The sequence below is a fragment of the Lissotriton helveticus genome, chromosome 3_1, assembly GCF_964261635.1.
Source record: "Lissotriton helveticus chromosome 3_1, aLisHel1.1, whole genome shotgun sequence".
NCBI lineage: Eukaryota > Metazoa > Chordata > Amphibia > Caudata > Salamandridae > Lissotriton > Lissotriton helveticus.
In genome coordinates, this window is record NC_136061.1 from 659,640,382 (window position 1) to 659,651,844 (window position 11,463).

At 41.8% G+C, this 11,463-nt stretch overlaps 1 protein-coding gene across 1 annotated transcript in view; it reads left to right on the forward strand.

Annotated features, from left to right (window-relative positions):
• The window catches only part of ZBTB8A (zinc finger and BTB domain containing 8A), a 171,984-nt gene extending 167,567 nt beyond the window's left edge, over nt 1–4,417 (forward strand). The window contains exon 4 of the mRNA XM_078680729.1: nt 3,738–4,417. Within this exon, the coding sequence (XP_078536855.1) occupies nt 3,738–4,088 (351 nt within the window). The 3' untranslated portion in view covers nt 4,089–4,417. The remainder of the gene's footprint in view (nt 1–3,737) is intronic.
• Nucleotides 4,418–11,463: the final 7,046 nt, after the last annotated feature.

Below are 11,463 nucleotides of genomic sequence, written 5' to 3' on the forward strand. Positions count from 1 at the left end.
GTGACCTTCTGAGGCCAGGGGACTGGTTAGTGTGGCAAAATCTCAAGGATGCCTATTATACGGTCCCAGTCTTTTTGCCTCATCGCAGATTTCTGCAATTCTTTCAGGGTCATCAGGTCTTTGAGTTTCTGACACTGCCCTTCGGTCTGTTGTCCGCCCCCTGGTGTTTCACCAAGGTTCTCAAACTAGTGGTGGAGTTCCTTTGTTGCTGAGGCATACATTTGATCGCCTATCTGAACGACATCTTACTGATGGCCCAATGTCCTTGAACGTTATAAAACCATCTCCAGAAGACGGTGGATCTGGAATTTATGATGAACGAGCGGAAATCACTGCCGGTCCCATCTCCGCAAACATCCTTCCTAGGTTTCGTTATCAACTCAAGGGAGTCCACTCTAAATCTGCCCTCCAAAAAGATGGTGAAGATTCATCACTAACTCCGGAAGACCATGGCCCGGAGTCTCACATCTCTCAGACAAATGGCAAGGCTGGTTGGCCTGTTGGCAACATCCATCCAGGCCATATTCCTAGGCCCTCATCATTACAGGGCTCTGCAGCAGGTGAAGGCACGCCATCTATGCAAAGGTTTGACTTATTTGGTGGTGATTACTCTAATAGAGCATGCCAAAATAGTTTGATGGTTGACTCACATGGAGGTCTGGAATGGGATGGCCATCTTCGTTTCCAGTCCAGATATCGGTATCGAGTCAGAAGCCAGCATGAAAGGTTGGGGGGCCAGCTTTGGAGGTATAGCCACAGGAGGAAAATGGTCCTCAAAAGAGCAGTCTGTGCATATAAATTGTCTAGAGCTCCTGGCGGCCTGTTTCGCAGTCCGTTGCTGGACAAAGGACAAGGTGAGTTGTTTGGTTCTGTTGAAAATGGACTACATATTGGTGGTGAGGTACATCAGCTGCCTGCCAGGTCCTCGACCCAAATTGCTAGCGGAACTGACAAAAGGGTTTTGGCACTATTGTCTGGATCGCAATATTTCGGTAACAGCAGAGTACCTTCTGGGGAGATCCAGCAAATTGGCAGATTGGCACTGCCGGCATCTTCAGGATCTCAGTGAACGGCAACTACACCCGGAGGTGTTCCGAATGATTCAGACGCTCTGGGGCCCTTTCTTGTGGACCTGTTCGACTCGTGCCTCAATTGTCAAATAGGCAGTTTCTTCAGCTAGAGGCCAGACCAGCAGGTGGTGGCGATGGATGCGTTCCTGCAGGATTGGAGTGTGGAAGCAGGGTATTATTTTTCCCTTTTTGCAAAGCTGATGTGGATGGCGACTCAGGTCCGACGACAAAAGGCAAATCCGGTGGTGATCACACTGTTTTGGAGGTGTGGGGATTTTCCTATCTGCCTACCCCATAGACAGGATATCCTTCAAGATCTCCTGGGGATTTCACTTCACATGGTCTTGGGGGTAGGTTGCGCCTCATGGCATGGAGGATTACAGGTCTAGTGATAGTCTGAGTACTTTCGGAAACAGCTCAAACTTTCTTGGCCAGGGCTAGGCAAGATGGGAGAAATAAAATGTACAAGTCTGCATGGGGCAGATGGTTGCTTTGGTGTGTGCATAGGGATGTAGATCTCATTGACTCAGGAGTGTTTCACATTTTGAACTTATTATCCTCCTTGGCATAAAGACGGTATGGCATACAGGTCTGTAAATACTTTCCACTTGGCTATTTCGGCAGGCCACCTTCCCATAGAGGGTTCCCAGGTCGTTGAACATACCTTGGTTAGGAGGTTAATGAGGAGTGTAAGGTTGTCGGATTCTCCTGCGCCCAGGTATTCATCCCTATGGGATGTTAACAGAGTCCTCAACCTTTTCGTCTCTTGCCCACACAATAAGTACCTTTCTAGGAAACATTTTTGAGGTAGGTTTGGCATGTTGTGTTTTGATTTCTTGCAAACGATTACCTGATGTACGATCTCTGGATATTGCAGGTAGGGTATTTACCCTGGATAGGGTTACCTTTCATATTTTGAGAAGAACAAAATGTAATCCCATTATGGTTTTCTATCCAGCTTTTGTGGATGTTCCAAAGTTATATGTAGTCTGATGCCTTAAACACTATGAGTCATTAACAGAAGAAGTTTGCCCAGCTGGGATACGTTAACATCTGATTGCCTTACGTAAACCGTTGAAGGCGGTTTCTTCCTCCACCATAGCCTGCTGGGTGAGGGGTGTCGTGCAAGAGGCAGGAATTGACATGTCTGTATTTGGCATACATTTGGAGAGAGTTGCTAGGGCATCTAAAGATTTTTCTTTAGGTGCTTGCCTTGAGGAAATCTTTAATGCTGCCGACTGGTCATCAGATTCTACGTTTAAGACTTTCTAGTTCACGCCAGTAGTAAATATGGCTACTTTGGTAGTAAGTAAGCTTTGAAAGAGCATAATCCATGCCTCCGGTCTTGACATAGAATAGAACATTTCTTAGCTGTCATAACGGAAAATTTCAATTCTATTAAGGACATAAAGTTGAGGATTATTCCCACCCGTATCAAGGCTGCTTGTACCCTCCCTGGTGAGGTTTTGCAAAAACGTGGAGTGCTTGATTTCATTGGATGTAACTATGTTTATTGATTTTTGATTTGTTGCGATTGTTTTAGTGACGACGCTGTATAATGGAATGTTTCCTTGCATCAATGACTATGTCTCAGAATTTTCAGGGAATGATGCCTCCAAGCAAGACTGAGGCAACTATGGATGGAGAACACGCATGTCAAGAGGCATCTGTCGCACGAGGAAAGACGGGGTATAAATAGTGGTGATGGATTATAATACACAGACTCTTTACTTATTGATTGTAATGTTATCTTCTTTCGTTTTTGGGAAAGTAGTTTTGTTTATTAAGGCTGCTGTATGCAATAAAGTGGAAAAAGATGAGCATAATCCTCGCCTCAGTGTCCTTAATAGAATTGAAACTTTCCAATATGACAGCTAGTAAATGTAATTGCATTGCTTGTAATATAGCAACATAATCTAATTTAATATATCAGCTTATGTCATTATATTTGGGGACGTATAAATAACTTCAGTAAATCACATACAGTTTCACCTGCTAAACATGTAACAGTCCATATTTTGACAGCTGTAAGATGGAAATATAGGCTTGTATTTTCAAACACCATTAAGTGTTGAAGATTCACCCTTCCAGTGCATGTATGTTGACATTTCTATAGAACATATAATGAAGGTTATAGCACACAGAGTAAACAATCTCTGCAGGGCTTGGCTGATGTTCTGCACCCATTTCCTGGATTGTACACTTACATGTGGTGTAATAAGAGTGCCAAACTATGTTCCACCAGGATAAGGATTGTTCTTGTGGCTTTCCAGCTCTGTCCAAACTGGGTAAACAATTGGTTGCATGAAAGGCTGTCATAAGGTTTTAAAGGAAGCCCAAAATGTCAGAAGTAGAGTATACTAGGTTACATTGATTAGCCTCACACATTTAGCAACAGCCAGGAGAAAGCTTTCGTTCTAAGTGATTACGGTGGCTCATTTTAGCATTGTCTTGTGTCTGAATTACCATTTGTTCTTCATTGTTTGGATGCAATACTCTTTAATCACTTACTTTTCTTGAGCAGTAAATATGTTGACATACTTTCTTTTTTCATAGGGGTGAAACTAATGGCTACACGTAACAGTATTGCATACTTTTTCCACTGCATTCAACAGCATTTCTTGTTAAGAATATTTTTCTAAAAAATATATTTTATTATCTATGTAGATCCATCAGGCTGGAAAGCCTATCTGCAGGAAGTGTAAACGCCATGTCACAGACTTGACAGGACAGGTTGTGCAAGAGGGAACAAGGCGCTACCGGCTCTGTAATGAATGCCTGTCCGAGGCTGGTGTGGAGAGCATTCCTATTGACTTAGATGACGATGAGGATGACGAATCGTCTCTTGTGTTTTCGCCTTCGCCAGACGATGAGAAGGACTCTGGGTGGCAGGTTGGCAGTGAGCAAAGACTGAATGCAGAAATTATGGAAGATGGGTCATCAGATTTGGTGATCCATCAAGTTGACGACAGCGATGATGAAGTGGAGGAAAATGATGTGAAACCACGTATAAGCTAGGCAGCTGCCTTCTACTGAAACCGTAAATGTAATCAAGACAGTGACTTGATATTTGTTACTTGCAATTCGAATCCCTAACCATGGAGTTACTTACTTTCAAAGAGAGCTTTTTTGGTGACATTGTTGAACTTGCATGCATTCCTGAATATGCACTTCATTTGTATTAACTGTGCGGCAAGGTAGGTATGGTTTTGCTGGGGGGATATTTTCTGGATTCAGGTGGTATGTGCTATCCACCATCAAGAAGTTGGATCCGTAATTGTTCCTATAGTCTTCTTTTTTGCTCGTTCATTTGGTCCCTTGCCCCTCCTTAGATGGCGTAAGATGTACACCCCAAAAACCACTCGATGTAGTTATCATAATCAGATTCTTCTTTCCACTCTGGGGTCTGCAAGCACAGCCAGTGGCACTGGAGAAGAGAAATGTTTGGCGAAAAGATCAAGAACTCACAGAGGACACCAAAGAGCAGAGTACCTTGTCGTAAGATTACCGACAGACGTCAAGGGAAAGGAAAAACATAGAAGAAATCGAGAAAACAACAAAGGTTTTCAAGAACTCGCATCAACCACTTGGGTCTGAGAATGACTAAGGGATATGGAGCATACACCATTTAGATTTTGCCCCAACTGCCACCACAAATATGTTTGAAAGAACAGCTATGTTTGCAACCTTTGTTTCCTGAAAGATCACAAACCAGAATGGTGCACTGCATGCTGAGTTTCAGCCAAAAAGTGTCAAAGCATTGGAGAACCAGAGGTGGGCACACTATACCATGGCACTGTTCCAGTACAAGCACTATTCGCTTAAAGATTTTGGGGTTGTCCAGCGACAACGAAACACATGAGGAAACCGAAGTGGCTCAGGCAGAAGGACCTGACATCAAAGAAATCATTAAGACAGATAAGGAAAGAACACAGAAAAGAACATTGAGTGATGTTGCATCCAAAAAACGCCAAGTAATACACAAAGGGTGTGCAGGAGTGGAGCTGAAATCTTCAGTAAACAAAGCACACAAAAATTGTCTCAACACAAAAACCTTCGCCGACCGAAGCCAGGCAGAAGTCTGAAGATACCCACGGGAAGGAGTAAAGGAGAAATCCTATCTTAAATACTGTCTCAACGCAGAAGAGCAGACTGAAGTCTGTCCACCAAAACGCTCTTGAAGTTGAAAGAAGCATGGAAGGAACCAGCTACCAGAATAGAAAAGAAAGACAGGCACTCTACCCAAGAACTACCTTGTCTCGAGAGCAATGTGGCATCAGAATTCTTGATAGTTGCAGCAGCACTTAAGAGGGTAAATATATCCACTGCAACTAGGCAGAAGCCTGACAAGGAGAGTAAGTGAGGGGACATGGTGGGAAGGAAGATGGAAAGGTCAGTGGCAGCATATTACAAACCCTAGATCAATATGTCCACCAACAATGGGATGAGATCGAGGTCCTCCTGCAACATCTGCCAGAGTAATATTTAAAGAGGGCAAAACAGTAGATCAGTAGGGTAAGAATATTTCCAGTGCCTCAAGTCAGCAATTGACACTGTAGACATCACAAGCATGCAATTGTGTGCAGCCACAACACAGAGGAGACACACATGGTAAGGGTGTCAGGGTTTAGGCAAGAGGTATGGGCCTCTGCAATCAACATGCCCTTCACAGGGGACAGTCAATTCAGCAGTACAGTTGAGGAGTACTAAGGTGCACGAAAAAAGACGAGACAGGCACAGTCTCATACAAAGGGCTTTTTGTGGAGGAATGGCCCAGAGGAAGAAAATACCCATAAGGGAAGGGTTATAACCTTCAATGTTGCACGCTCACTTCATTTCACTATGTCCGGTACATCACCACAGTGGCCATATGGATCTCCTTCACTCCACAGATTACAAGGGGGACCCGAAGGAATAGTAATCCCCCTGAAAGGATCAGGACACTCCAACAAGTGTCTTTTCAGCAGATCCTCTCCTATTCAAAACATCAGTGGGAGGAGAGGTCGGAGGGTTCATCCAAGATTATAAGGAAATCAAACTCTGACAGATGGATATCAAACCTAATCAAACACGATTATTGCATAGAACTATTATCCTCCCAACAAGAAGACTGCAAGCAAAGGTAGGCAGCAAAGAAGAAATGTTGCACCTATGGCTAGAAGTCAAAAACCTCCTAATCAAGAAGGCAATAGAGCAAGTACCACCGGAGCAAAGGAACCAAGGAGTTTCTTTGGTTTATTCCCTTGTATCAAAACCAGACAAGACACTCAGGCCAATATTAGACCTAAGGGAATTGAAACAGATTTGTAAAGAGACAAAAAACCAAAACAACAACGCTGCAGGCGGCGATTCCACTGTTGCAGAAATGAGACTGGACGGCGACTGTAGACCACAAAGATTCTGACTTGTACATACCAGTTAACACAGGACCTAAAATATTCCTGAGGTTTGTTGTGGTCAATGTACATTATCACATCAGGGTACTACACTTTTAAGTTTCTAGTTCTAGAGTATTTATTTGTTTGATTAATTAAAATCTTACAAAAATAACTAAAAAATCAACAATTTAAAAAAATTATAAAACAATACGTCAATTTCATTGATATCCAAAAACGTGATTATATATCATACACATTAGGTTATAAGATAATAAATCATTTATGATTATGATCAAGGGTTTGATTATATAATATACATGTTAGCACCCTCAAGTAGTTAGTCAGGCAAAAATCTCCAGTTTTTTTCGTACTACACTTTTAAAGTTTGAACCTAGGGTTTTCACAATAGTGGTAGCACATCTGACGAGAAGAGGAATATATGTTGACCTGTATTTAGACAATTGGCTGGTAAAGGGGAACTAACTTATACACCATTTAGATTTTGCCTCAACTGCCTTTGGAGGACAGCACCACCAAAGACAGTTCCAGGACAACATAACTGTTATATAAACGCTTTACAAGCTTGAGTTCTCCCTCAACTTAAAAAAATAATCCCCAAATGCAAGTGAAAGACGTTTATCGGGGCAACACTAAACATTGTGAGAGCCAGGGTATTCCCTGTAACAAAGATCCAGGCACCAACAGCTCACCTCAACCAGAAGGGTCAATATTAGACATGGAAGACGGTGGGTAAAATAATGGACATCTGAGACTTCACATGAGGCCACTCCAGGATTGGCTAGAAACAACAATGGTCACAGACAACCAGGATTTGGGGGGGATCTAGTGGTTGACAGAAAAATAATACACAAGGAGATGTGGTGGAATACAAACAACTTTGCAGTAGGCAGATCGTCAAACGTCCGACTCCCTCAGCAGCCTTTACAAGAGATGCATCCCACATGGAGCGGGGAGGGCACATGGGAAAGCTGAACATCAGGGAACTATGGAACCCAGAAGAAGCAGTAGAACACACAAATGTGTTGGAACTTCAGTACCTTCGTCTTAGGCCTCAAAGCCTTCCAATCACAGGTGGAGGACAGTTCACACCCAGAAAGAGAATACGATCACCATTCTGCCCCTAGGGTGGGGCAAAATCTCATGTGTTGTTAAAAATAGCACAGGACATATGGAAGTGGGCTATATAAAGGAGGATAAAGCTAGTAGTGATCCACCCACCGGGGGTACAAAACACAAAAGCAGAACTAGCTACCCTGAGCCTAGCAGCATGGCTCCTAAGGACTTAGAATTTACCCACCTAGGCATACCTGCAGGGGCTGTGCGGGTAGTTAAAGAAGCCAGAAGGGCAACCACAAGGAGGTGTTACAAACTGACATTGAACAGATTCATATTCTGGTCTAATAGGAAGAACCTTAGTAGGCGATGGACCCGGGACACTGCAGTGATTCAGTATTGGACACATGTACTGGGCAAGAAACTCCTACACCTCACTCGAGGTACATTTGGCAGCAATAGTGGTGTATGCAGGTGGGTATTTGGGAGAAGTTTCTTAACTACACTAGTTATCTAATGATTCCTAGAGGAAGCAAAGAGGACAGCACCTCCAAAGGCAGTACCAAAACATATGTACAATCTCTACATATTTCGTATTACATATTACATATTTCGTGCTTAACATCTCATCTTTAAAGAGATTTAGTGAGCTCCAGGCTTACAACATAGGAACATCATTTGCAAATACACAATGACAGGGTAGTGATGAGGAGAACCCCGCAGTCTGTCCCTAAAGTGGTATCTCATTTTTATGTTACCAAGCCATACAATTACCTGCTTCTTCCAGCAGCCTAAATACAGGCAGAAAGTGCCCTACATACTCTGGATGTTAGAAGGGCATTATGTATTTTACAAAAGACAAAACTAAACAGAAAGTGAAAACAGTCTTTTATCTGCTTGTACAAGCAAGCAAAGGTTCCCCAATCACCAACTGAACTATTGTGAGATAGTTCCGACAATTCATACATGTCACAAAAACTGCAGGCGTGACATTGTGAAAAAAAAAAAGATTACACTCGACAAGAAAGAAAAGAGTAACACTAGCCTTTCTGGCTAACATATCCTTAAATAACATGTGCATGATAGCCATGTAGTCTTCTGTGTATACTTTAACAGAACATTACTGTGTGGACATTCAGGCCTGTAAGGAGGCTCAGGTGGGACAAACAGTTTTAAAACAAGGCACACTGTGGTAATCTCAACCTCCCAATGGAAAAGGATACCTCTATGAAATCAATGGGGAGAGGAGTTGGCCTAACGGCTAGGGTGGTCGACCTCGAATCTGGAGAACCGGGTTTGAGTCTCGGCAATAACGCTGAACATCCTGTGATTCTGGGCAAATCACTTAATCTCTCTGTGCCTAATAAAAGAAAAAATGAATGTGTGCACATGTAACGCAACTGGTGCTATGTAAAGCGCTCTGATACCTGAAACCGGGTCAAGTTTGCGCTATACAAAACTCCATAAAACAAATATATATATGTACAGCATGTAAATTCAGAAAACATTCATGCTGTAAAACAAAGGTGTTATGTATAGTAGTTTTGCAGCTTGAAGAATTTTCTGAATTCAGATGCAATCCTCCCGCGTTTAGGTGTATTTCCAAAGAAAGATTCGCAAGGTTTACGAATAGGAAAGCATACAAGGAAAAAAGGGGAAAAAAAGAACCTGAAGTTGGGGACTACATTGAGTGGTTTCTGGGGCATACATCTGACATCATTCAAGGAGAGACATGGGACTAAATGGTCCACGACTCGACGATGGCCACAAAATAATGAGGAGGTAGACTAAAAGGCACAACAACAGACCCATCCGCTAGATGGAGGAATGGTGCATAACATGTGAATCCAGAAAATACTTTTAGCTGCAAAACTACTCCCACGGGTAAGTAACATTTTGTTTTATTGCACTGGAATCATTACCATGTTCTTCTAGAAATTTTTAAATAATGACCAGATTTAACTTCCGCCGTGACAATTTTTGAAAAAAACATTTTTAAATGTATTTGGTACCATGTAAAAAAGTTGTATGTATTTGTTACACTGTACACAAACTATACGCTTTTGTCACAGATGAATTTTTTTAATGTAAATTGTTCAGTGTTTTAAGTGTATGTAAGCTGAATGAATAAGGCAGTAGTAATAATTGATTCTTGAAAGGTGATGAAGCATGTACTGATGTAGTTAAAGAATTAAGTAGTACAATACTGGACTGAATGCACGGGCTGCAAAACTACATTAGGATGCACAGGGCCTTGGATCTCATATAAAACATTTTTTCAGCAGTTTCTTTGTTGATGGTTTTTTTTTAAACTAGAAGTGTCAACTTTTCGTTATAAATATTTACCCCTCAGGGAAGGTGGGAGGAAGGGATGGCTGAAGTGATGGTGCAACTGTGGATGTTCTACAACAATTTTATTCTCTTTTCGCACTAATTGATGAACAGTGAAACATTACAGACCTCTGAAAAAGTGAATTTAACATTGTATTGCATTGTAGCATTTACATAGTACTTCATACACCTTCATGGGGTTCTGAGATGCTCCAGTGTGCATTGTCTTCCTGAATGCTATTTAACAGTGCATGTTTGTAAGGGTGTTGATTGTAGACTGCTCTGTATGAGAGATGTTGGGTGAGGTTTGGAGGCGTACTCTAAGTATACTGTGGCTGTAGGTAAGCATGCAATGCGGAGGAATTATGTGAAAGTTGACACAACCACGCATGTGACTACATACAAAACCTTTTGTTTAAAAGAAGAGCAAGCTTTTTATAATGCTTTCTGAAATTCAAAAAGATTGTGCACTATTCAGTTCAGTTCAAAAAACTTTAGTGCGGTTATTTATAACCATAAAAACACGTTCACATCCAACGATTACAAATTCATCATGACTAGGATGGGATTTCGCTATGTACATTGGAATTTCTGGCCTAATACGATGGTAAGATTAAAAACTTATAAATATAAAATGACTTCAGTGCAGAAAAAACACTTTAAAAATGTAAATTATATGTACAATTCTAAAAAGTGGGAAAACATCTCAATAGTCTCCCGACCCATAATACATAAGACCAATAGAGCCAACAAACTAAACTCCTGTCCCCTGCTAGGTACAACCAGTACACCTTCTAGGTAAAATCAAAATTTCATGCTCATTAAAACCATTACAACATGAGATGTATAATGCTCCAGTAGGGAACTATGGGGATCTAAACCGACTTTAGCAGGTTTCTGCGAATTATCCACATAGAAAACAGAAACTTTGCTACTGAAACCACATAAACTGGGCTAGTATCTGTTCTTAGGATCCTAAAAAAGACTGCATGGTTCCTAATACCCAGATTCCTACAGAGTTGTATTATCCATTTTTCTCTGGGGTTTTTATATGCCGCACAGAAGAGTACTACATGAACTAGTGTTTCCTCCTCTGTAAGGCAGCCAGGGCAGGGACTATTTGGAACTCCCTCCCATTTACTTGTAACAGCTAATAGCGGTAAAGTGCCATATCTAAACTGTAGGAAAAGCTTTTTCGCTAAACTCGGCTGAATGATATCTAGCACCTGCTCAAATTGGTAATGGCACTTGAAATCCAGAAACCCGTGTGTCAAACTTGATGGTTTCGCGGATTGGAAGGTTTCCGTCAGTTTCAACTCTTTGAGTGCTTTTTTCAATGTTTATTTTATATCTGTGGGCAGAAAACCTCAGGCTATGTCCATAGACTTTCCATACCAATTGCACTGAAAGAGTGCCTTATAAAGGCTAGCCACGGTATTCTTCCGGCCCCTAATGTAGTCATTACCGCTCTCAGTTCTTCCATGTAACTAGCCAGCTCAGGAGTGCACCACAACCGCCGCCAATAAAGAAGCAGGCGTGATGCAATAACATCCATGATTGGAAGAATGTTTAAGTCCATCCTAAGCGGTACTAATGGAGTATTTTTCGGT